Raw genomic sequence first — 27,316 nt, 5'->3', positions numbered from 1 at the left:
CACGTTTCACATTCATGGATAACCTGTGCAATAGCATCCATGGTCAAGTCCACCCCTCGATCCCGAGCCCATCTATATGTTGCATCTCTTCCCTGATGGCCTGAGGTGTCATGGGCCCACCGAGCTATAAATAATTCACCCTTATGTTGCCAGTCCAGATCCACCTGAGCCACTTCAATCTTAGCAGCCTGATCCACCTGATGGTTGTTTTGATGTTCTTCGGTGGCCCGACTCTTGGGTACGTGAGCATCTACGTGACGTACTTTTATGACGAGATTCTCTAGTCGGGCAGCAATATCTTGCCACAATTCAGCAGCCCAGATGGGCTTGCCTCTGCGTTGCCAGTTGCTCTGCTTCCATTGCTGCAGCCACCCCCATAGAGCATTTGCCACCATCCATGAGTCAGTATAAAGATAGAGTACTGGCCATTTTTCTCTTTCGGCAATATCTAAAGCCAGCTGGATGGCTTTCACCTCCGCAAACTGACTTGATTCACCTTGTCCTTCAGCCACTTCTGCAACTCGTCGTATAGGGCTCCATACAGCAGCTTTCCACCTTCGATGTTTGCCTACAATATGACAGGACCCATCAGTGAACAGGGCATATTGCCTTTCGTTCTCTGGCAGTTCATTATATGGTGGAGCCTCTTCAGCACGCGCCACCTCCTCTTCCGGTGATATTCCAAAATCTTTGCCTTCTGGCCAGTCCATGATCACTTCCAAGATTCCCGGGCGATTAAGATTTCCTATTCGAGCCCGCTGTGTAATAAGCGCGACCCACTTACTCCACGTAGCATCAGTCGCATGATGTGTAGAGGGGACCCTCCCTTTGAACATCCAGCCCAGCACCGGCAGTCGGGGTGCCAGGAGGAGCTGTGCTTCAGTACCAACCACTTCTGAGGCAGCTCGAACTCCTTCATATGCCGCCAATATCTCCTTTTCAGTTGGAGTATAGCGGGACTCAGATCCCCTATATCCTCGACTCCAAAACCCTAGAGGTCGACCTCGGGTCTCTCCTGGTGCCTTCTGCCAGAGACTCCAGGTAGGGCCATTCTCCCCGGCTGCCGTGTAGAGCACATTTTTAACATCTTGTCCTGCCCGGACTGGCCCGAGGGCTACGGCATGAACTATCTCCTGTTTGATTTGTTCGAAGGCTTGTCGTTGCTCAGGGCCCCATTTAAAATCGTTCTTCTTCCGGGTCACTTGATAAAGAGGGCTTACAATCAGACTGTAATTTGGAATATGCATTCTCCAGAAACCCACAACACCCAAAAATGCTTGTGTTTCTTTTTTGCTAGTTGGTGGAGACATAGCTGTTATTTTGTTGATCACATCCGTTGGGATCTGTCGACATCCATCTTGCCATTTTATTCCTAAAAACTGGATCTCTTGTGCAGGTCCCTTGACTTTACTTTGTTTTATAGCAAAACCAGCTTTCAGAAGTACTTGAATTATTTTCTTCCCTTTCTCGAAAACTTCTTCTGCTGTGTTGCCCCATACGATGATGTCATCAATGTATTGCAGATGCTCTGGAGCTTCACCCTGTTCCAGTGCAGTTTGTATCAGCCCATGGCAAATGGTAGGGCTGTGTTTCCACCCCTGGGGAAGTCGATTCCAGGTGTATTGGACACCTCTCCAAGTGAAAGCAAACTGTGGCCTGCACTCTGCCGCCAAAGGGATCGAGAAAAACGCGTTAGCAATATCAATGGTGGCGTACCACTTGGCTGCCTTTGACTCCAGTTCATATTGAAGTTCTAGCATGTCCGGCACAGCAGCGCTCAGTGGCGGCGTGACTTCATTCAGGCCACGATAGTCTACTGTCAGTCTCCACTCTCCATTAGACTTTCGCACTGGCCATATGGGGCTGTTAAAGGGTGAGCGAGTCTTGCTGATCACTCCTTGGCTCTCCAGCCGACGAATCAGCTCATGGATGGGGATCAGGGAGTCTCTGTTGGTGCAATATTGTCTCCGGTGCACTGTTGTGGTAGCGATCGGCACCTGTTGTTCTTCAACTCTCAGCAGCCCCACCACAGAAGGGTCCTCTGAGAGACCAGGCAAGGTGGACAGCTGTTTAATTTCTTCCGTCTCCAAGGCAGCTATACCAAAAGCCCACCGGTACCCTTTTGGGTCCTTGAAATACCCTCTCCTGAGGTAGTCTATGCCCAGGATGCACGGGGCCTCCGGGCCAGTCACAATGGGGTGCTTCTGCCACTCATTCCCAGTTAGGCTCACTTCAGCCTCCAGTACAGTCAGCTGTTGGCATCCCCCTGTCACTCCGGAAATACAGATGGGCTCTGCCCCTATATGGCTTGATGGCATCAGGGTACATTGTGCACCGGTGTCCACTAAAGCCTTATATTCCTGTGGGTCTGATGTGCCAGGCCATCTAATCCACACAGTCCAATAAACTCGGTTGTCCCTCTCCTCCGCCTGGATGGAGGCAGGGCCCCTCTAATCCTGGTCATAGTACTCGTTACCCACTTCTTGTAAATAGGAATCAGAAGTCCCTTCAAGAGGATCAGAGGTGAGATCAGCTCTTCTATTCTTTCTGGGAAGCTGCCCACTGGAAAGTGGAGCGACGATTTTCCTCGAGGAACCTGAACCCCCTTTTGTAATTGTTTTTCCTTGCAGCTCGCGTACTCGTGCCTCTAGGGTCGAGGTAGGTTTTCCATCCCACCTCCTCATGTCCTCTCCGTAGTCACGCAATTGAAACCACAGGGTGGCTCGTGGTGTGTATCCTCTATATCTTCTCTCTTGAACAGAAGAGCGCTTACTCCTAATGGCTGAGACACTGGTCCGTATGGGTGGAGGGTAGGGCATATCCTCTTTGAATTGCCGGAACTCTCGGGACAGTTTCTCTATAGCAGAGACACAGGCCCGTAGGGAGGAAGAGAGACTTTCTTCGTATTGCCGGAGTTGGCCAGCCAATTCATCCACCGTTGGTCTCTCTCCGTCCTTCCAGGCCATTACTGCTAATGAATTGGCATATGATGATGGTGCACTCCGTACAAACTTCCGCCACATAGGTTGCGTGCAATTGACTTCATCTGGATCTTTGGATGATTGTCCATTGTCCAAGTCACCATAAATCACCTCCAGCACCGCTAGCTCCCTCAGGTACTGGATACCTTTCTCCATGGTGGTCCACTTGCCTGGGTGATGTAGAACATCTTCCTTGAAGGGATACCTTTCCTTCACACCCGACAGGAGGCGTCTCCAGAGGCTGAGGACTTGTGCACCTTTTCCAATTGCTTTGTCAATGCCCCCTTCCCTAGAAAGGGATCCCAGCTGCTTGGCTTCCCTACCCTCTAATTCCAGGCTACTGGCCCCATTATCCCAGCATTGGAGCAGCCAGGTGACAATGTGCTCACCTGGATGACGGCTGAAATCCTTTCGCATATCTCGCAATTCACTCAGGGATAGAGATCGGGTAGTTACCGTCTCTTTTATAAGTTCTTCCTCTTCCTCCTCTTCAAGTGATGACCTGCTCTCTTCCCTCTTCAGTCCTCGTGATGGCCCTGCTTCAGAGCACTCTGCCTCCTCACTCTCTTCCTCTGGCTCCTTCTTAGCAGAATCTTCCTCCTCCCTTACTAAACGAGCTGACTTCCGCTTCCAGGATTTCTTCTTTTGTACAGGGGCAACTGATACCGGGATGGGCTGGTTCTCTGGTTCAGCTGCAACAGTCTGAGTAGCTACAGTGCCCGCCGTGGGGGTTGGAGTAGTTACAGTGCCCGCCGTGGGAGTTGGAGTAGTGACAGTGCCTGCCACTGGGGTTGGAGTAGTCACAGTGCCTGCCACATTGCCATCAGACCCAGAGAGCCTCTCTCCCCTTTGCATAGTGTTAAATAGGGTTCGGTAGGCATGGGCCAGGCCCCAGCACATGGCAATGATTTGTGTCTCCTTGGAGCTGCCAGGCTGACAGCATACTTCTTCCAAATATTCTGCTAGTTTATCAGGATTCTGCACTTGTTCGGGAGTGAAGCTCCAAAACACCGGAGGTGCCCACCGCCCCAGGCATTTGCCCATGCTGTTCCACACACCCTGCCATTCATAACTATCCAGCCTTGGGGCAGATCTCCGGGTGATATTCTTAAATTGCTTGCCAACCTTAGACAAAACCGAAACCATGTTCCCCAGAAGTAGCAATAGAGGTATTTTAACCAGCCAAGGGTGTTCAAAATACTGAAAAATTATTGTGATGAAGGAGGAAACGTTATGATAGAGGGTAGCAAAGGTACCATTCTGCATTTCCTCCATAAAAAACCTTTCAGAGGCAGAAGTATAATTGCTAATCGTCTCCACAAGACTGTAGCCAAAATACAGTAACGGCTTTAGTACAGAGCTCAGATGATACCACATTAAGCTCAAGGTCAGTGCTCTAAAAACAAAATTCACAGGCGAGACATTACTAATCATTGCAGAGTACAGCAGCCCGCAGAAACCAACACTGATCCTTAACATGTACAGCAAAGACGAGAGCATGATGCAAATCAAATAAACTGATATTGTGACCTGCAACTGTTATTATCTCAAGCCTCGGGCCCCACGTTGGGCGCCAAAAAGGACTGTCGTGGTTTAGCCCCAGCTGGCAACTAAGCACCACGCAGCCGCTCGCTCACTCCCCCTCCCGCAGTGGGACGGGGGAGAGAATTAGGAAAAACCTCGTGGGTTGAGATAAACACGGTTTAATAGGACAGAAAGAAAGAAGGGAACAATAATGATAATACCAACAAAGGAACGTACAAGAACAAGTCAGGCCCAATACAGAAATTGCTCACCACCCCGTGATCGACAGCCCGTCCCCGAGCAGCGATTTCCGCCCCCCGGCCAACTCCAGTTTATGTACTGGGCATGACGTCGGATGGTAGGGAATATCTCTTTGGCCAGTCTGGGTCAGCTGTCCCGGCTGTGTCCCCTCCCAGCTCCCCGTGCACCCCCAGCCTGCTTGCTGGCAGGCCAGCACAAGAAGCTGGACTGTCCTTGACGGCTCAGCAACAACCCAAAACATCAGCACATTATCAACAGTTCCTCATCCCAAATCCAAAACACAGTCTCACACTAGCTTCTGTGAGGAAAACCAGCTCTATCCTGCCTGAAACCAGGACACCAGGTTTATGCAGTAGTTTATTGATAGCTAAGTTTACAACCTGTATCCTTTCATACCCTGATACCCAGCTCTGCTTACCACCCATCAGTCTGTCTGACCTTGTTCTCAGATCTAATCTGGGCCCTCACTCAATGTTCCTCTTCTGTGTTTTGTACAATTGCAGCTTCTTTAACCAAGTTTGAATTTGGAGATCAAGAGTCAATTGTAGTTTCATCTATTTCTAAAAGTAAATATCTTCATGTTTTTACACATCCTGTGGTAAATGGTTTTATTCTTTATAGAGAATGGCAAGCTGCTTCTAGTAGATTTTATTTGTTTAGGGAGAAACTCATTCGCCTTCAGCATGAGAACAAGATGTTAAAGCTGAACCAAGAAGGATCTGACAATGAAAAGATCACCTTTTTGCAGAGCTTGCTTGATGATACAAATTTACGGAAGAATGAATTGGAGACAGAGAACAGGTAAGGAAGTATTTTTCTCTGGTCCAGTGACTTTCCTAACAATGCCGTACACTTCTGTCTTAGAAGACTGTTGTCAGGGCCAAGTTCCTTATGTAAAAAAATGTGGTTAGCCCTATCAAAAAGTATCTCAACCAGCCTGTGAGTCTACTTAGACATTCAATGCTGTTCCAGTATCTGGAGCCTGCAGTGTGGGCTGAAGAATTCTGTAATAGATTGCAATTGGAATGATGCAAAGGCTCACAAAAAGAACCATGCATTACTTCAGATTCTCTTTCTGTAAAGCAAGTGTAACAAAAAGAATCCCTTATCTTCCCTACTACCCATTAATTCCCTGTACATTTTCCATCTTCCCTTCTGTTTCCTATTTTGTTCTTTAAAAATATGTTCACAGGTGTTAGCATTGCTGTCAAGATGTAGATTTTGTAAAACTGAGTATTTAATGATAGTTTAGGATGATAAAACCTTTTCCATTATTTTATGTACTGAATTTTCTCTTACTGTAGTATGCAGTAGGTTTTAGCTTTCTTGCTTCATCCACAGAATACTGTGATCAGTGAGGACAAAGTCAGCAGAAAGAATCTTAGACCAGTCACAGCCAGTTCCACTGGCTCTGCAGCAGGCCCACCGCAGGCCAAAGCTGAGCCATTCAGCAAAGTTGGTGGTACCTCTGTGAAAACATATTTAAGAAAGGGCAAAAACACCGGACATGCAAAGGAAGAAGGAAAAAAGAGTGAAAACCAGCAGTGAGAACACCAAGGTCAGAGAAGCAGGAGGTGCTCCAAGCATCGGAGCAGAGATTCCCCTGCAGCCCATGGAGGACCTCATGCCGGAGCAGTTGGATATTTCCTGAAGGAATTGCAGCCTGTGGAGAATCCATGCTGGAGTAGATTTTTCCTGAAGGACTGCAGCCTGTGGAAGGACTCACACTGGAGCGAGGAAAAAGTGTCAGGAGGAAGGAGTGGCAGAGAGGAACTGTTATGGACTGACCGCAACCCTGCATTCCTACAGTCTCCTGTGCTGCAGAGGAATATCCACCTGCTCCAGCATGGTGTCCTCCATGGGCTGCAGGATGGATATCTGCTCTGGCATGGTCCTCTCCCTCCTTCTCTTACCTTGGTGTCTGCAGGATTGTTTCTCACACTTTTTTCCTCACTCCTCACACCCGGGCAGTGTTTTGCTCTTTCTTTAATATGTTTTCTCAGAGGTGCCACCAGCTTCTCTGATTGTCTCAACTTTGACCAGTGGTGGGTCTGTTGCAGAGCCAGCTGGAACTGGCTGTGTCCAGCACAGAACAACCCCTGGCTTCTTCTCACAGATGTCACCCCTGCAGCCCCCCTCCCCCTGCTACCAAAACCTTGTCACATAAACCAAATGCAATTTTGAATAAAGAAATAGTGTTGTATCTCTTGCATAGATGTCCTCATAATGCTGGACACTAAACATCTTGGATTTCATCATGTTGTAATTCATTGTTTCTGAAAAGTTTTATCTATTTCCTAGGCTGGTAAATCAGAGACTGCTAGAAGTACAGTCCCAGGTTGAAGAACTACAGAAGTCTTTGCAGGAGCAAGGTTCAAAAGCTGAAGATGTAAGTAGAAACATATGTAAAACTTGTGTTCAAGTAATTGCTATTATCCTACCTTTCAGCTTTACATAATATCTCCTGCTTGTTACATCATGAAGAAATAATGCAGATGGAGATTTCTGGTAGCTTTCCATATGTGCTGTTATGGCCTTACATTTAAACTGTATTTTTCTCAATGAGAAATGTAAAATGAAATGTTTGTCTAGAATAAATAAAAACTTTTTTTGTAGAAAAGGAATTCAATATTTTTTTCCCTTCAATGTGTCCGTTCCAGTAGTAAACTCAGCATTATTTAAAAATCTGTAATTAAAATAGAGACATTTAGAGGAAATTAAGGATACATTGATTTTCCATTTCTTAGTAAAATATCCCAAGGTATTTTTGTTTAACTGTTCTTCATGGTAGTAAATAGCCTTCTTGCCAGTGGAAACCCAGTAATTGCTGATACAAATGTATCTAATGCAAGATGTCATGCAAGCCAAACTAAAAAAGTCAAATGAGCAGTCCTTTGACACAGTGCAATATTTTCTATTTCTGTATACCTAGATACTGTACATTTTAATATTTAAAATAAAGACATTGTCACAGGGTTAGTGTGGGAACACAGATTCTAATCTTCCACTGAAAATTTTATTTGCCACCTTCCTTATTTGAGAGTAGAAGCTATAGAACTGTACTGTAAGCAGTGATTTCCTATTTAGAAAAATGCTCTTAAGAAATAACTTATTAATTTTAAAATGGGTCTATACTATTATGTCATTCCATCGTATTCTTTTCTGACTTGGTTACAGGTCAAAACCAAATTTTTCAGGATTAAAATCTGGATATACTCCTTGCATGTTTTGTGATTAATAGACTCAACAGAACCTTTGATCTTTGGCATCCTTAACAGGAGCACCGTTTAATAGTGTCCAGTTGAGTGGAACCCTTATTACTAACACTTTCACTATCATTTTGATGTAGGAAGTCTCAAAAAGCCCAACCCAATTGATATTGATTCTGTTATGCATGTACGAAAGGCTGAAATATCTTAGGGCTTCCTCAGCAGTGCAACAGCCTAAGTAATTCAGTCAGCTAAGTCTCTACCTTTCTCATGCTATCATAAACATTCCTTCCTTGTTAGCCCAGTGAGATCAGAGTATTGATATTTTGGTATTGGCATGAAGAATAACACTTTACTGACATGCTGTTAATCTCTCGGAACAAGGTTCTTTGTTACTCTCAGCTCCACTCTGACAAGAAGAGTTGTGGGAGCTGAAAGCAAATCATGGTCCCACTGAAAATCAAGAGGAAAACCTCTGTCAAGATTTAACCCTGTCTTGTCAGGGAATGCATTTAAATACACTTGAAATTAAGGATTAGTGAATACAGACAGAGGAGTTGTTAGCAGTTCCATTTGACAAGTTTGATTGATTGTAATGTTGCTAAATTTAACATTCTCCTGAAAACTTCTGATGATATTTCTTAAAATGCACCTCGCCTATTATATTTATGTACCAGAAAGCAGCCCCACGGAGAAGGACCTTGGCGTCCTGGTAGACAGTAAGTTATCCATGGGACAGCAATGTGCCCTGGTGGCCAAGAGGGCCAATGGTATCCTGGGGTGCATTAAGAAGAGTGTGACCAGCTGGTTGAGAGAGGTTATCCTCCCCCTCTGCTCTGCGCTGGTGAGGCCTCGTCTGGAGTATTGTGTCCAGTTCTGGGCTCCCCAGTTCAAGAGAGACAGGGAACTTTTGGAGAGAGTCCAACGGAGGGCTACGAGGATGATTAAGGGACTGGAACATCTCTTGTATGAGGAAAGGCTGAGAGACCTGGGGCTCTTTAGCCTGGAGAAGAGAAGGCTGAGAGGGGACCTTATCAATGTCTATAAATATCTGAAGGGTGGCTGTCAGGACGATGGAGCCAGTCTCTTTTCAGTAGTGTCCAGTGATAGGATGAGGGGCAATGGGCACAAACTGCAGCACAGGGAGTTCCACCTCAACATGAGGAAAAACTTCTTTACTGTGAGGGTGACGGAGCGCTGGAACAGGCTGCCCAGAGAGGTTGTGGAGTCTCCTTCTCTGGAGACCTTCAAAACCCGACTGGATGTGTTCCTGTGCAACCTGCCCTAGGTGATCCTGCCTTGGCAGGGGGGGTTGGACCAGGTGATCTTCAGAGGTCCCTTCCAACCCCTACCATTCTGTGATTCTCTGATTCTGTGAAAATGAAACTTCACTTTTACAGTTTAGGAACCCAGAAAAGGCATTTATTGATAAGACAGGTAATTTTTTTTCTCATGAGTTTTGTTATTTTCAGCAGTTGACATATAAAGCTTTGTTTTGTAATTTACTTTTTGAGCAATGTGTTTATGAAAGCTATTCTCAGATGTGGAGAGCATTGTAAATAATCTCAGTCTAACAAAATATACCTTTATTTATTGTCATTTTAAATCTGGCCCTGTTTGAGGCTTTGGTTTAGACAGTGATTTAAGATATGTCTACAGTGCACTTAAAGGACTAACTGCAGCCCATGTAAGTATAATCTGAACTGGTTTGGGTTCTGCTAGTAGCAAAACCTTGCCAGCACAGGTTTTCACATGGAACTGTACAGCTTGCTGTGGGTACCAGGCAGAGCTGAAGCTCATGATGCACCAGCTGCATTCCTAGCTCCAGTATAAATTTGACCACACCAACAGTGATATATAGGCACTACCCCCATGGACCTATCTTGATGGGTTCTGAATATTTGCCTACATGTACTCTTAAAAGAGCAGAAAAGGAAATGTAGAATCACAAACTACTTTAAGTTTGAAGGTACCTTTAGGGATCTGGACGTCTGGTCCATCTTCCTACTCAAAGCAGGGGGCAACCTGTTAAATCTGTTAGGGGAAATCAGGCCGGATCCATCAGCCCAAGAGAGATGAGGCTGCCACAGCTCCATGTCTCTAGGTCCAACCAATAGTGAGGCTGAAGATATAGTCCCAGTAAGAACACGCACACAGAGCACATATATATACCACATATACACATATATATACCACATATACACATATATACATGGCTGGCCACACAGATCACAGACAAACACACAGAGCACTCACATGAACACAGACAGCACCAATGGCCTCATCCTGCTCCTCTCTGGCTGAGCAGGATAGAGGTCCACTAGTGCAAATATATTTATATATGTATAATGTGGATGCCTTCAGCAGCAGGGCTCAGGCACTCAGTCTGCCCAGTAGCTGGCCCCTGGATCCCAGTCTCCCCAGTTGCTGGCACCCAGACATAAGAGCCCTTGAGGCTGCAGGCCCACGCCAGTTGCTGGTGCAGTGGCCAGGACTCCTCTGGTCCCCCAATAGCCAGTCTCACCTTTAGAGACACACATACACATTCCTGGCTCCCAGGTCACTTCTACACACTGGCTAGTCCAGCTTGATATTCACTAGCAATCACACACTTGCTCACACAACCACCATAGTCACTCCAGTTGCTGACACTATGGGCACACAGGTGCTCCGGCCCCTGGTCCCACTCTGGTGGCTGGCACTTGATTTCACTCACTCTGGTCTCTCTAGTTGCTGGCACCCAGGCACACGAGCCCCTGTGACCTGTGGTCTGACTCCAGTCACTGGCACTCAGATCCCCATACACACACATGCACACAGAATAGAGTTCCTCACCTAGGGAAAAAGTTAGAAATGGAATTTTATAAGATAACACAGACTGCGCTGATCAGGTACAGGGCATAGCCAGACAAGTGTACTGATCAGCCACTGTTTACATGCGACTGGCCCATTTTATCTCTGTACCCTCTGTTTTCCCACACTTGTTCCTCCCCAAATCACCTAAACCCCTTCCTTTTCCTGCCTTTGGTTCCTCCCCTAAACATCCCATAATAAGTCCTGTGCAATCCCAAAATGTCTTTCCCCATAATGTGTCCTATACCCCTAGGCAGCAACCCCCCCCTCAATCTGAAAGGCTCCAGCATTGACTCATCTGGATGGATTCCACATCTGGACCATGGGGCTGATGCTCTCCTGGGACAGCCCTGGGAGAGGCGAACAGGGTGTCCCTTCCTCGAGTGTGTAATTTGTTATTATATTTCTTAGAAAAACTGAAAACTGGAAAAAGAAAAAAAGCAAATGGCCAAAACCCACAGATCCATAGCTACTGTAAAGTTCTGTAGCTCTGTCTGAACTCAGTAGAGTCACTGAGTTATGTTACCTCCTTGGTCACTTGGGTTATTTTACCTCCTACCCTCTTTATTCATAGTGTAAAAGACAATCCAGTTTTGAACTAATCAAATAGCTCAACACAGGAATGTGATGAAAAATTATATTTTGGAGTGTTTAAACTCCAGCCAAAAATTTTTCTTGGATTGCATACAAATTTTCTGTATTCACTTTGTGTTTAAACTTTTCTTGAAAGAACATGGAAAGGAAGAGCACTGAAGTAATTTTATTGATGATTTTATTTTATATTGTGACAGCACTTTGGAATATCAGTCACAGACTAGGACTCTACTATAATGGGTACTTGTCCTGGTTTCAGCCAGGATAGAGCTGGTTTTCTTCACAGAAGCTAGTGTGAGACTGTGTTTTGGATTTGGGATGAGGAACTGTTGATAATGTGCTGATGTTTTGGGTTGTTGCTGAGCCGTCAAGGACAGTCCAGCTTCTTGTGCTGGCCTGCCAGCAAGCAGGCTGGGGGTGCACGGGGAGCTGGGAGGGGACACAGCCGGGACAGCTGACCCAGACTGGCCAAAGAGATATTCCCTACCATACGACGTCATGCCCAGTACATAAACTGGAGTTGGCCGGGGGGGCGGAAATCGCTGCTCGGGGACGGGCTGTCGATCACGGGGTGGTGAGCAATTTCTGTATTGGGCCTGACTTGTTCTTATACATTCCTTTGGTGGTATTATCATTATTGTTCCCTTCTTTCTTTCTGTCCTATTAAACCGTGTTTATCTCAACCCACGAGGTTTTTCCTAATTCTCTCCCCCGTCCCGCTGTGGGAGGGAGAGTGAGTGAGCGGCTGCGTGGTGCTTAGTTGCCGGCTGGGGCTAAACCACGACAGTACTGGACAAATACAAACCAAAAAGGCAATCTCTGAGTTAAATATCCACTATTTAATGTCTTGTATTTAAACCATGTGAAAAAAACATCAACTCAGAATCTCTCCACCAAAATACATGTATCTCTACATGTTGGTTGCAGCCCTACAGACTACATATTGTATGCTGCTTTGCTGCTGTTGTGGATTAACCTGGGTAAGCAGCTAAGCACCGCATAGCTTGGGAAAAAATTGGAAGGTCCTGCTTGATCAACCTGATCTACTTCTATGACCAGGTGACCCGCCTAGTGGATGAGGGAAAGGCTGTGGACGTTGTCTACCTGGACTTTATGTCATGGTTTAGCCCCAGCTGGCAACTAAGCACCACACAGCCGCTCACTCACTCCCCCACCACCAGTGGGACGGGGGAGAGAATTAGAAAAAAAACCTCGTGGGTTGAGATAAAAACAGTTTAATAGGACAGAAAGAGAGAAAGAAACAACAATGATAACAACAATAATAATACCAACAAAGGAATGTACAAGAACAAGTGATGCCCAATACAGCAATTGCTCACCACCCGACGATCAATAGCCTGTCCCCGAGCAGCGATTTCCACCCCCCGGCCAACTCCAGTTATGTACTGGGCATGACGTCGTATGGTAGGGAATATCTCTTTGGCCAGCCTGGGTCAGCTGTCCTGTCTGTGTCCACTCCCAGCTTCCCGTGCACCCCCAGCCTACTTGCTAGCAGGCCAGCACAAGAAGCTGGACTGTCCTTGACTGCTTAGCAACAACCCAAAACATCAGCACATTATCAACAGTTTCTCACCCCAAATCCAAAACACAGTCTCACACTAGCTTCTGTGAAGAAAACCAACTCTACCCTGGCTGAAACCAGGACAACTTTAGTAAAGCCTTTGACAGCATCTCCCACAGCATTCTCCTGGAGAAACTGATGGCTCGTGGCTTAGACAGGTTTACTCTTCGCTGGGTGAGGAACTGGCTGGACGGCCGAGCCCAGAGAGTTGTGGTGAATGGCGTTAAATCCGGCTGGCGGCCGGTCACAAGCGGTGTTCCCCAGGGCTCGGTTCTGGGGCAGGTCTTGTTCAATATCTTTATAGATGATCTGGATGATGGGATCGAGTGCTCCCTCAGTAAGTTTGCAGATGACACCAAGTTGGGTGGAAGTGTTGATCTGCTGGAGGGTAGAAGGGGTCTGCAGAGGGATCTGGACAGGCTGGATTGATGGGCTGAGGTCAACTGTATGAGGTTTAATAAGGCCAAGTGCCAGGTCCTGCACTTGGGTCACAACAACCCCATGCAATGCTACAGGCTTGGGGAGGAGTGGCTGGAGAGCTGCCTGGCGGAAAGGGACCTGGGGATGCTGGTTCACAGCCAGATGAACATGAGCCAGCAGTGTGCCCAGGTGGCCAAGAAGGCCAACAACATCCTGGCCTGTATCAGAAATAGTGTGGCCAGCAGGAGGAGGGAAGTGATCGTGCCCCTGTACTCGGCACTGGTGAGGCCACACCTTGAATATTGTGTTCACTTTTGGGCCCCTCACTACAAGAAGGATGCTGAGGTGCTGGAGCATGCCCAGAGAAGGGCAATGAAGCTGGTGAGGGGTCTGGAGCACAAGTCTTCTGAGGAGCGGCTGAGGGAACTGGGGTTGTTCAGTCTGGAGAAGAGGAGGCTGAGGGGAGATCTCATCTCTCTCTACAACTACCTGAAAGGGGGTTGTGGTGACGTGGATGTTGGTGTCTTCTCCCAAGCCACTAGCGACAGGACTAGAGGAAATGTCCTCAAGTTGTGCCAGGGGAGGTTTAGATTGGATATTAGGAAAAATTTCTTCACTGAGAGGGTGGTCAAGCATTGGAACAGGCTGCCCAGGGAGGTGGTGGAGTCACCATCACTGGAAGTGTTCAAAAAACATATGGAAGTGGTGCTTCAGGACATGGTTTAGTGGGCATGGTGGCATTGGGTTAATGGTTGGACTTGATGATCTTGAAGGTCCTTTCCAACCTTAGTGATTCTGTGATTCAGTGATTCTGTGAATCTGAGAAAAACTTGTGGGTTGTGATAAAGACAGTTTAATAGGTAAAGCAAAAGCTGCACCTATAAGCAAAGCAAAATAAGGAGTTCATTCTCTGCTTCCCATCAGCAGGCAGGTGTTCAGCCATTTCCAGGAAAGCAGGGCTTCATCACACATAGCAGTTACTTGGGAAGACAGATGCCATCACTCCGAACATCCCCCCTTTCCTTCTTCTTCTCCTCCCAGCTTTTAGTGCTAAACATGTCATTATATCACAGAATCACAGAATCACAGAATCACTAGGTTGGAAAGGACTATCCCTTTGGCCAGTTGGGGTCAGCTGTCCCAGCTGTGTCCCCTCCCAACTTCTTGTGCACTCCCAGCCTACTTTCTGGCAGGGAAGTGTGATAAGCAGACAAGGCCTTGACTCTGTGTAAGCACTGCTCAGCAATAACTAAAACATCCCTGTGTTATCAACACTGTTTTCAGGACAAATCCAAAACATAGCCGCATACAAGCTACTATGAAGAAATTTAACTCTATCCCAGCCAAAACCAATACAGCTACTAATGTGACTTCAATGTTAAAATTACTTTTCATAACAGCAACTTCTTTCCTTTGAAACTCTGGTTTAAGTATGATGTTTCCATATGTGTGAAAGTGGAAAAGCATTCATATACTTGAACACAGTATGGATAATTTTTACTAGCTTTCCTAAACTCTCCAGAAAATGTGACAGGATGAAACTGTTAATGAGAACAGAGAAGTAAGAAAAATGTGCATGTCTGGAAAAAATGCATAGCTTTAAGCTTTTTTGTTCATGAGTTACTAAATAGTTTCTTCTGTTGGTTGCTCTTTTTGCTTTATGCTAACATGTCATCTCTGTTTCCTGGCATGGGTTTCTGCTCAAGGCTATTGTGAGTATGGCTGTCTGTTTACTTAACGCTACTTTTACTTTATAGGCATTTATGGTTTTGCTTTTAAAAGATGCTCACTGTATATAAAGTGAGTTTATGATTAAACCAAAATTTACTTTGAAGCTCACTACCACCACTACCCCTGCCAAGAGCTTATTCAAATGTGACTTAGCCAGAAATCAGAACACCATAAGGTGTATTATATTTACATATTTGTAGGCAAAGAAAGCTGTGAAAACAGATGAAAGCAGAGCAACTGAGGATAAAATTTCTGCTGTGCTCTGGTCAGTGGCACTCTACTCCATCTAATTTTTGTGGGGACGGAATTTTACCTTGAGTCTTTATGTGAAATTGTTTTGATGCATTGAACAGCTCTTCAAGCAAATTTTCCACTATCTAATTTTCAATAAATTTGTTGAGTCTAATCTACAAAAGTACTGAATCACAAAGCAATGAAAGCAACTGAAATACAATTTTGTCATTAATGGACCTCTCCTATATTGATCCAATTCCAAGAAAATATTTGTGAAGTTATAAGGCATTCTGATTTTGGGAAAGTCCACAATTATCAAGGAAAGGACAACTACTACAGAAAATTGCTATACAATTATGATCTAAAAATGGGTGAAATTAAATGGCTGTGTTCTGGTTATAATTGTGAAATTATATCTCTTAATATAACTGAAATCATACTAAGCACCATAATGTATTAAAATAACTGATACATTTAACTTCCTATTTTAGTCACTGCTTCTGCAAAAGAAACTTGAAGAGCATCTGTAAGTAATAAAACTTTCCATATTTTTCTTGCCATATGAAATGATCTGCTTTCTGTATGCTTAGCAGGTGCTTAGCCATTAACAGCAGTGGGAAGACAGTAGTGCATTTGGGAGATGTATAAAGAAGAGATGCAGATAGCTGAGGAATATGTAGAGAATCTGTTATTGAGGCATTATCTTACATTCTTATGGAAAGCCTTTGCCAAATTAAAAGGAGCTATGAAAGACCCACCATTTTCTGGTGGTTAGAAAACTTTATTTAACATTGTGTAAAGCTTAAGAGGAATAATTAATTTTGTTCTGAGGAAAAGATTTTAATATAAACAATATTTACATTTTTACATTTTAGTATACATTATGGACTGAAAGATAACATTTTAGTGAGTGTGAGCTTTCTGTTATACTATTCCTGCACTGCTCTTAATTTTACTCTTTTTTTAAACTGCAAGTTTTACTTTAAGAATTGTTCACTTCTTAACTGGCTTATTAGAACATATAGTGTCTCTATAACTTTAGGTGGGAGTAAGCCATTATTCCCATATCTTATCACAGCTATTGATATTATACAATTCAAACATGCTTTGTACAACTTATTGTAAATTCTAAAGTAAGTATATAATGGGCTGACAATGGAACTGTCTGGTTTTATAACTCTGCATATATGGTCATGGTTTTTAGTATATTCTATAAATATTCCCATAGACATTGACCCACTTGTCATTTGTCCTCATGCTTCACAGCCAAGTCAACTATACTCCCAGAAATATACCATACTCTGAGGGTTTGGTTTTTTTTATCACTTAATGTTCATTCAAAAGGATAAGAGCATTGGAAAGATAATGTGTGCTTTTATGGTTTGCAATAGTGAGAAGCTCCATGAAGCTAACAATGAGCTACAGAAGAAACGAGTTATTATTGAGGATTTGGAACCAAGATGTAATAGCAGTTGTGAGTTTTCTGATATGCACTCCATTTCTTTTAACTGTAAAATGTTTTACATTCAGGGAATGATCTTTAATATTTCATTTACTATCTATAAAAGCTGTAAGAAAAACAAAATGCATGTTTCAAGTGGTAGTGGTATGTGTGGTGTTAATTACTCTGAAAGCTATAATGAACAAAAACATGCTACTAATTCTTGAGATGTAGCAGATCACATTTTAGAGCCCACCGTGGCAAAGAATGATAGAATCATAGAACCATTTAGGTTGGAAAAAACCTTTAAGATCATCAAGTCCAACCATTAACCTAACACGGCCAAGTCCACCACTAAACCATGTCCCTAAGCACCATATCTACACATCTTTTAAACACCTGGCCACGTTATTTCTTATACAAGCCAGGATGCTATTGGCCTTCTTGGCCACCTGGGCACACTGCTGGCTCATATTCAGCTGGCTGTCAACCAACTCCCCCAGGTCCTTTTCCACTGGGCAACTTTCCAGCTACCTAATGATTATGTAATCATTAGGTAAATTTTAGATCCAAGAAATTTTTGTTAGTTTCCAGTTAAAAAACACAGAACAATATTACATGTTACAAAATTCCACATTTTAGAAAATGATAAGACAGCTGGAGATGAAGTTCAGGAGCTCAGTAGTTGATGAGTATGTAATCCTTCCATATTTAACACGCTTCAGTTGTGGGGGGCAGGGCAGAAAGGGGCCTGGTTTTCTGAGTCCCTAACCTCTAAAATTTAGAGCATATTCAGACTTCTTCAACTGGCTTACTTGAATTGCAAGTTGTTTGTGAAAAACCTTGGGCTGAGCTTTAATCTTGATATGACAAAAACAATTAAAGTAGTTATACTTCTTCCTTTCTTTCCATGAATAGGATAAATGGTGTTTGGGTTTTTCTTTGGATTCTTTTAACTGGACTGAAATACGGCCAAGAAGTTTGTGCCAGAATTATACAAAATTTTGAAAAACAGATTCTATAGTCTTGATGAATACCTGCAATTGGTTCTGTAACAGATCAGTGGAAGAAATCCTACCCAGTCATCATCTTAGTGTTTTCCTTATGCTCAGAGAGAAAATTGTAATGACAAACATAAATGAAAATTGAAAAATGAGGTTACAAAACAGATAGATTAAGAGTTGTGAAATATTAATCATTGTCTGAGAACCAGACACCAATGTTATATACTATTTGATCGATGGTGACAAATTTGATCTTTCTCTGAGATGCAAGTAGGATGTATAGCTTGCACGAGGTAGTAGTGGCTTTGCACATTCTTAAATCAATGCAGGTAATTGGCTGTACAGTGAAACTATCCTGTTGGTCTGCATCACTTCTTGAGGATGATGTGAAGAAAACATAATTGGAGTGTTTTCATGTCACAATTTTGAAGAATTTTGCTCATTACTACCTTTGGGCAGATATGAGCAAGAATCTTGCTTGTCACTTAGGACTGTTAAACTACTGATCATTTGATCTAAAATATACCATTTTTCATATGCGTATCTAAGGTTTTGAATAAAACTTATTGTGTCCACTGCTTCAAGAAGCATTTTTCATTCCTTATGTAAGCTTTTCTTAACTGAAATAAAGTCCTAGCTGTGGGTTTAATGTCTGTTTAAATGCATGTAAATAAATTTACTGTAATTATTTTATCCTCTAATCCTGACATAAAGCACTCAAAATTGAAGAACTACAAGAAGCTTTGCGGAAAAAAGATGAAGAAATGAAGCAAATGGAAGAACGATACAAAAAGTATTTGGAAAAGGCCAAAAGTGTAAGTGTCTGAGTTCCAAGTTAAAAATCCTTCCCTAACAGGCTGTACCACATTTTCACTCTGTAGGAATAAAACTAAAATAAGTATCTATCGTTGTGGCTACTATTTAACCAAAACCCTTTGTACTACTTCTGTACACATATGTACAGACCCCACTGATACAGATTTTTTTAGAGTTACCCAGACAAAGCTCCTTAAGAGTCGCAAGTGCCAGTGGATAACACAGAAATGGTGTTAAACCCTTCCTGATGTTATGATAACCTGTTTCTTGGTGAAGTTCTTCCAGGCTCATCAGTGAGTGATGCAGTTTGGCTGAAGTCATGTTCATGCTAGGGCACACATGTGTTTTAAAAATTTTTTCAGCTGTTTTCTAGGACAAACTTAAAAACCTCGGCCTTTACTGGAATGGTTCTTGAGTATTTGTTAGCACTCAAATGTTGCCTCTGATGGGTGCCACATAAGAATGTAGTTAGTTGTTCCCCTCATCTTACTTCATGGCAAGAAACTTCATCACATATGCACTGCCATGGATTCTTCTTGGCTGTAGCAGAACTTTCTAAAATTTGCATTACTGGTACTCCAGATCCCTGAATCACAGCCTCTTTCCAGATAGAAGTAGTCCTTGAGTTCATAGTGAGGAGTGAGTTGAGGGGTAACAGATATGTTAGCTATAAAGAGAAAAAAAATTCAAGGAAAGGTTTCACATGCTCTGGCCCTATGGTAGTACAGAATGGGGGTAGGAACTGCTTCCTTTATGTCCAAGATATTGAACCTCCAAGGTCCTGCTTCCTCCTATCAACACTTTTGTTTGACAGTTCTGTTAGAGCACATTTCACATGATATGTGACACTTCATGACTGTTGTTTAGAGCCTCTGTCTTATTAGGGGAGAGATGTGTTTGTATTATATGTCAGCCTTTTAAAAATAAGCATTCTTTTGTTTGACATATTAAAACGTCATTTTGCTATATTATATTGACATGTTTTAAGTCACTTCTATGTCTCTTAATCTGCCTTATGTGGTTATAATGCCTTGATGCCTTTTCCAACATTGAATTAAAAACAAACTGTGGTTTTCCTCTCTCAGGTTATCCGCACCTTAGATCCTAAACAAAACCAGGGTGCAACTCCTGAGATTCAGGCACTGAAAAATCAGTTGCAGGAACGTGACAGAATGTTCTATTCATTAGAGGTAATAATCTCCATGTTTCCCAGTAGATCTTTTGTGTTTCCTCATTTTTGGGTATAGACTGTGCTTCTCTAATATCTACTGTTCTCTGTAGTTAAAAAAAATTAAATATATGGGGTTTGTTTTGTTTTAGAAAGAATATGAAAAAACAAAGAGTCAAAGAGAAATGGAAGAGAAGTTTATTGTTAGTGCCTGGTATAATATGGTAAGAATTTCCAAACTTAAAAATTATAAAAAGATTAATCTTAGTTGTTTCTGTGGTGTTTATCAAGGTCTTAATTTATTTATAATATTTTTGTGTGTAAAGTATTTTCAAATATATATGCAGATGAAAGCATTCATCTTTTAGTTGTCATTATATAACAGTTAACCCCTAGTGGAAAACAATAAACTTGTAAAAGGCTTGACAGTGTTCATACTGAAAAACAGCAAAGTAAGCCTCAGTACAGAAAACAGAAACCAAGGTGGTTGTAATTTTCAAGTTTCAAAACCTGAAGCATCACTCTGGGAGGGGAAAGGAAACCTCAGTTTTCTTTTTTGTAATTTCAGACCTTTAGTTATACCATTATCTTCTTTGCCCCCTCCACAATCTTTTGCTTGCTTCTATTTCATTAGAGTGAAAATGCAGGTAGTTTTGTTCATACCTGATACTCTTCTTGGAGCATTAACCAAGCTATATGTATTTGGTTCTTTCATTCTTCATCTATCTGGACTTCTGTAAGGCCTTTGACACGGTCCCCCACAACATCCTTCTCTCTAAATTGGAGAGATATGGATTTGATGGGTGGTCTGTTCTGTGGATGAAGAATTGATTGGATGGTCACATCCAGAGGGTAGTGGTCAACGGCTCAATGTCCAGATGGAGATCGGTGTCCCTCAGGGATCTGTACTGGGACCAGTACTCTTTAATATCTTCATCAATGACATAGACAGTGGGATTGAGTGCATCCTCAGCAAGTTTGCAGATGACACCAAGCTGAGTGGTGTGGTTGACACGCCTGAGGGATGGGATGCCATCCAGAGGGACCTGGACAAGCTCGAGTACTGGGCCCGTGTGAACCTCATGAGGTTCAACAAGCCCAAGTGCAGGGTCCTGCACCTGGGTCGGGGCAACCCCCAGTATCAATACAGGCTGGGGGATGAAGGGATTGAGAGCAGCCCTGCTGAGAAGGACTTGGGGGTACTGGTGGATGAAAAGCTGGACATGAGCCGGCAACGTGCGCTTGCAGCCCAGAAGGCCAACTGTATCCTGGGCTGCATCAAAAGAAACGTGGCCAGCAGGTTGAGGGAGGGGATTCTGCCCCTCTACTCCACTCTGGTGAGACCCCACCTGGAGTCCTGCGTCCAGCTCTGGAGCCCTCAGCACAGGAAAGACATGGACCTGTTGGAGAGCGTCTAGAGGAGGGCCACAAAAATGATCAGAGGGATGGAACACCTCTCCTATGAGGACAGGCTGAGAGAGTTGGGATTGTTCAGCCTGGAGAAGAGAAGGCTCCAGGGAGACCTTATTGCAGCCTGCCAGTACTTAAAGGGGGCTTATAAGAAAGATGGGGCAGACTTTTTAGCAGGGCCTGTTGTGATAGGACAAGGGGTAACGGTTTTAAACTAAAAGAGGGCAGATTTCATCTAGATACAAGGAAGAAATTTTTCACAATGAGGGTGATGAGACACTGGCACAGGTTGCCCAGAGAGGTGGTAGATGCCCCATCCCTGGCAACATTCAAGGTCAGGTTGGATGGGGCTCTGAGCAACCTGATCCAGTTGAAGATGTCCCTGCTCATTGCAGGGACCTTTAAAGGTCCCTTCCAACCCAAAGATTCTCTGATTCTGTTTACTACATATGAAAATGGGTGAGCGCAGGGTCAAGCCTCACTTAAATTGTTCAAAGCATAAGGGAATTGTATATCAGTCACACAGTGTTGGACCTTTTTGCAGGGAATTGTTCACCTTCAGGAAATGTCTTCAAGACTTACCTTTGATAGGGTGTGGCTGCTTTGAAACGTCTCTCCTGATAAGGGTCCCTGACTCCCCTGTAACATGCATCTGTTTCATAATAGAGATTAATCATTCACTCTGTCTTCCCTTGGAAGAGTTTCCTTCTTGCTGTTTTATGTTCCTGCTATGGTCATGAGTAGGAGAGTAAAATGGTGTTTAGAAAGAGCCTTTGAATCTTTTTGGTATTGAAGGCACTTTCAGGTGACCTCGTGCCCTTGCCCAACTACATAATATTGGTCCCACTGGTAAGCAGAAGACAGAAACATATAGTTTAGTAGCCTGACTCTCGTGTGGATGAAGATGATTAGTGATAGCTTCACCTGCTTCTTCCTTTTAGTTAGTCTCTGATTTTATCCATAGCCCACCATGGCTTCTATCATCTCATACTGGTCAGGGTCTTCCAGTCAGTATGCAATTTTCTTCTTTTCCCTGCCATTTAACAGTGGGAATATTTCATAGCTCCTAGCTTCTGCTAAAGACACAGATTCTCTCAAAAACAGAGAATCACAGAATAGATACGTTTGGAAAGGCCTTTGGAGATAATCTGGTCCAACCCCCCTGCTCAAGCAGGGCCACCTAGAGATGGTTGCCCAGGGCCATGACCAGACAGGTTTTGAATCTCTCCAAGGATGGACGCTCCACAACCTCTCTGGGCAACCTGTTCCAGTCTTCGACCACCCTCACAGTCAAGAAGAGTTTTCTTATGTTCAGAGGGAACCTCCTGTGTTTCATCTTGTGCCCATTGCCTCTGGTCCTGTCACCGGGTACCAATGAAAAGAGCCTGGCTCCCTCTTCTATGGACCCTCCCTTCAGGTATTTGTACACATTGATGAGATCCCCCCCGAGCCTTCTCTTCTCCAGGTTAAACAATGTCAGCTCTTTCACCCTTTACTCATAGGAGAGAAGCTCCAGTCCCTTAATCATCTTTGTGGCCCCTTTCTGGACTCTCTCCAGCATGTTCATGTCTCTCTTGTACTGGGGAGCCCATAACTGGATACAGGACTCCAGATGTGGACTCACCAGTGCTGAGTAGAGGGGAAGGATCACCTCCCTTGACCTGCTGGCAACACTCTTCCTTATGCAACCCCGGGTGCTTTTGTCATTCTTTAGCATTGCTGGCTCATGTTCAACTTGGTATCCACCAGCACCAAAATATGCTCCCACCACTTCTATTAAGGTAGTATTTTCACAGAGGGTGAATATAATTGAGAAGCACTCTTCTAGCTCATCTCCGGGGGGGGGTGTCTAAAAGGTTTGCCATAGCACTATGTGTTCATGTGTGGAAATGCACGTTCAAGACCTGACATATTTGGAGTCCTTTTCCTCAATAATTACTGCAAACTTGCATGATGATAAAAAGTGAACTCATTGAAAAGGCTCAGGAAGAATGTCTTAACCCCATTCTTAAAAATATAATGCTTGAAATTCAAACCAGGTTAGCTCATATTTGTGAAGATATAATAAATTGTAAATGAGTTGTTCATTGTTATTTATTGGTATTCACTGATAAGTTTCTCTTTATAGGGAATGACTCTGCATAAAAAAGCAGCAGAAGACAGACTGGCTAGTACAGGTTCAGGACAGTCCTTCCTAGCTAGACAAAGGCAAGCCACAAGCACAAGGAGATCTTACCCTGGTTATGTCCAGCCAGCAACAGCAAGGTAAAGAAGCCTTGCCTTTAGAAATAAAACTGCCCTGTGATCCAGGCCACTTCTGGTGCACATGACATTTCTGGAAACTCAACCAGTATCCTATCTCTTTTTCCCTTGTAACCACTGTTATTTCTCTGTTCAAAATGGGGTTTTATCATGGTTTCTCATTGTTCTAACGTATTTTGTTCATGCTTTTTGGAGTCTGTCACTTATTCTCTCTGCCTTTTTGATTGTGCAAAAGTTTTGGAAAAAACCTAGAAAAATGTTGTATAATAATGGAATCTTTACAATTTCTATGAAGCCTTATCTCATATGAAAAACCTAACATAGGTTGTATAGCAAACAAATTTGTCACAGTTGATATATTTGTGTCGATGTTGGGATCACCCTGCAAGGGCTCGGCCTTAAGGAGAAGGAGCTGTGGCATTGAGAAGATGGTAAACAGCTGGACACCTGCAGGGCTCAGCCTTGAGGAGAAGGAGCTGTGATAAACAACTAAGAGGAAGCAAAGGAGCACATGGACACCTGCAGGCAGTAAATCTTGACTGTGTGAGAGGCACGTGGACAGCGCGTGATATTTTGTATATAGCCAATTGCAATAATGTGTGTAACAAGCTGTAACCAATCATGAGTGTGTGCGCAGTAACTAAGCAAAAATTATGATATATATTGGAGTCAGGCAAGACAATAAACGGCTTCGGAGTATAACTCTCATAGAGTTGTGAAGTCCATCTTTCTCCCACAGGCCGCCAGCCGGATTTAACACCGTTCACCACAACTCTCTGGGCTCGGCCATCCAGCCAGTTCCTCACCCAGCGAAGAGAAAACCTGTCTAAGCCACAAGCCACCAGTTTCTCCAGGAGAATGCTCTGGGAGACACTGTCAAAAGCTTTACTAAAGTCCAGGTAGACAACATCCACAGTCTTTCCCTCATCCACTAGGCAGGTCACCTGGTCACAGAAGGAGATCAGGTTGGTCAAGCAGGACCTGCCTTTCATGAACCCATGCTGGCTGGGCCTGATCCCTTGGTTGTCCTGCAGATGCCCTGTGAGCACTCTCAAGACCAATCGCTCCATGATCTTCCCCGGTACAGAGGTCAGGCTGACAGGCCTGTAGTTCCCTGGATCCTCCTTCCGGCCTTTCTTGTAGATGGGTGTCACATTGGCAAGCCTCCAGTCTTCTGGGACCTCCCCTGTTAACCAGGGCTGCTGATAAATGATGGAGAGTGGCTTGGCAAGCTCCTCCGCCAGCTCTCTCAGTACTCTCGGGTGGATTCCATCAGGCCCCATAGACTTGTGCGTGTCCTGATGCTTTAAAAGGTACTTAACTGTTTCCTGCTGGATTATGCGGAGTTTATTGTACTCTCCACCCCTGTCTTCCAGCTCAGGGGGCTGAATACCCTATGGATACCTGGACTGGCTATTAAAGACTGAGGCAAAGAAGGCATTAAGTACCTCAACCTTGTCCTCGTCATTGGAGATAATGTTCCCCACCATATCCAGTAAGTGATGGAGATTCTCCTTGCCTCTCTTTTTGTTGTTAATATATTTGTAGAAGCATTTTTTGTCATCTTTAATGACTGTGGCCAGATTGAGCTCTAGCTTGGCTTTTGCCTTTCTAATTTTGTCCCTGCTTGACCTAACTAGATCCTTGTACTCTTCGTGAGTTGCCTCCCCTTTCTTCCAGAGGTGATGGACTCTCCTTTTTCTCCTGAGTCCCAGCAAAATCTCCCTATTCAGCCAGGCTGGTCGCCTTCCCCGCCAGCTCTTTTTATGACACATGGGGACCGCCTGCTCCTGCGCCTTTAAGATTACCTTCTTGAAGAATGTCCAGCCTTCCTGGACCCCTTTGTCCTTCAGGACTGTCTCCCAAGGGACTCTCTCAACCAGTGACCTGAACAGGCCAAAGTCTGCCCTCTGGAAGTCCATGGTAGCAGTTTTGCTGACCCCCCTCCTTACTTCGCTCACAACTCAGAATTCTATCATGTCATGGTCGCTAAGCCCAAGATGGCCTCCGACCATCACATCTCTCACCAGTCCTTCTCTGTTTGTAAACAGCAGGTCCAGCAAGGTACCTCCCCTGGTAGGCTCCCTTACCAGCTGTGTCAGGAAGTTATCCTCCACACACTCCAGGAACCTCCTAGACTGTTTCCTCTCTGCCGTGTTATACTTCCAGCAGATGTCCGGTAGGTTGAAGTCCCCCACAAGAACAAGGGCCAGCGAATGCGAGACCTCTGCCAGTTGCTTATAGAATGTCTCATCTGTCTCTTCCTCCTGGTTGGGTGGTCTGTAACAGACTCCCAGCAGGATATCTGCCTCATTGGCCTTCCCCCTCATCCTTATCCTTTTCGAGGTGCTTTCTACCAGAGGTTCCAGGTGGGGCAATGATCCCTGGCTGTGGTGTTGTCATGGTCCATTTGGATCTCTCAAATTTACAGGTCAACGTACTCTGTAGAGTAAACTTTATTTTATGAGGGAAAAAAAAAATACGACAAACAAGGGCTCAGTCCCCTTTGCACAGACTAATCTAACGTCAATACACTAATTCATCACTTAAGGTTTCTCACTTACAGGTTCTCTAATTCATAAGTCGCAACTCACAACTTATAACTAATGCACCTATTGGAAAAAGTTACCTAGTGGACAGTGAGTGTGCCCATCCTTCCTCCTCCATCATGATGCCAGCGTCCCCCGTATCACACCGGGAAGCCCGAAAGCCTCAGGAGTTCAGCTGCTGTTATATCTACTTCAAAAACTTTTAGGGTAAGCTGATGTTTTTGTACCTTCCAGCTTGGAATTTTTGTCTATACCATTTCCATGAGATAGATAGCAGATTCTGAGGAAACTGCTAGACAATGAGTTGCAAAGATGATGGCTGCAGGAGACAGCAAGCTGCAAGTGATAATGGCTGCATAATGGCAGTTTTAGGTTTACAGTTGGACTTGTTGATCTTAAGGGTCTTCTCCAACCTAAATGATTCTATGATTCTATGATAATGACCTTTTAGCTCTTTCTGGCCAGCTGTCCTGACTACGTGTTGCCCTCGCTTTGACCTAATGCCATTGCACTGCTCCCAGCATACATCAGACCTTAGCATGAGCTTTGTGTTAGCCAAAATCTGAGCAGGAGTTGAGTGAACAGTCACAGGTGTGAAGCACATTTTTCACATCTTGTCCTGTCCGGACTGGCCCAAGGGCTACCACACAAACTATCTCCTGTTTAATTTGTTCAAAGGCTTGTTGCTGCTCACACTGGCCATATGGGACTATTAAAGGGTGAGTCTTGCTGATCACTCCTTGGCTCTCCAATTGATGAGTCAGCTTATGGATGGGAACCAGGGAGCCTCAGTTGATGCGATATTGTCGCCAGTACACCATCATAGAAGCAATTGGTACCTGCCATTCTTTAACCCGCAACAACCCAACAACAGAAAGATCCTCTGAGAGACCAGGCAAGCTAGACAGCTGTTTAATCTTCTCCGTACTCAAGGCAGCTATACCAAAAGCCCACTGGTATGCTTTTGGGTCCTTGAAGTACCCTTTATAATCTGATGATATTAGGGTACACTGTGCACCAGTGTCCACCACAGCTTTATACTCACGTGGGTCTGATGTTCCAGGCCATAGAATCTATGCAGTCCAGTAGAACTGGTTGGTCCTTTCCTCTGCCTGGCTGGAGGAAGGGCCCCTCTATTCCTGGTCAGGGTATTCGTTACTTGATTTTTGTAACTGCAAACCAGAAGTCCCTTCATCAGTGTCAGAAGTAAGATCAGCCCTTCTACTCTGCCCAACAGAAACTGGAGCAGTAGTTTTCCTGGACAGATGCCTTTTGGC

General features: G+C 44.2%; 1 protein-coding gene across 1 annotated transcript in view; it reads left to right on the top strand.

Annotated features, from left to right (window-relative positions):
- LOC309415103 (protein Hook homolog 3-like) overlaps positions 1–23,497 on the top strand; it is a gene marked incomplete at both ends in the record, with an annotated part of 141,933 nt that extends 118,436 nt beyond the window's left edge. Inside the window, 8 exons of the mRNA XM_082012548.1 lie at positions 5,427–5,567; positions 7,068–7,155; positions 15,881–15,915; positions 16,781–16,863; positions 18,549–18,649; positions 19,736–19,840; positions 19,971–20,042; positions 23,357–23,497. Coding sequence (XP_081868674.1) covers positions 5,427–5,567; positions 7,068–7,155; positions 15,881–15,915; positions 16,781–16,863; positions 18,549–18,649; positions 19,736–19,840; positions 19,971–20,042; positions 23,357–23,497 — 766 coding nt within the window. The remainder of the gene's footprint in view (positions 1–5,426; positions 5,568–7,067; positions 7,156–15,880; positions 15,916–16,780; positions 16,864–18,548; positions 18,650–19,735; positions 19,841–19,970; positions 20,043–23,356) is intronic.
- Positions 23,498–27,316: the final 3,819 nt, after the last annotated feature.

The sequence above is a fragment of the Phaethon aethereus genome (genome assembly GCF_964289735.1).
Source record: "Phaethon aethereus genome assembly, chromosome: W".
In the NCBI taxonomy this organism is placed as follows: domain Eukaryota; kingdom Metazoa; phylum Chordata; class Aves; order Phaethontiformes; family Phaethontidae; genus Phaethon; species Phaethon aethereus.
Note: the sequence above shows the minus strand (reverse complement) of the source record. Positions and strands in the feature narration are given on the sequence as shown.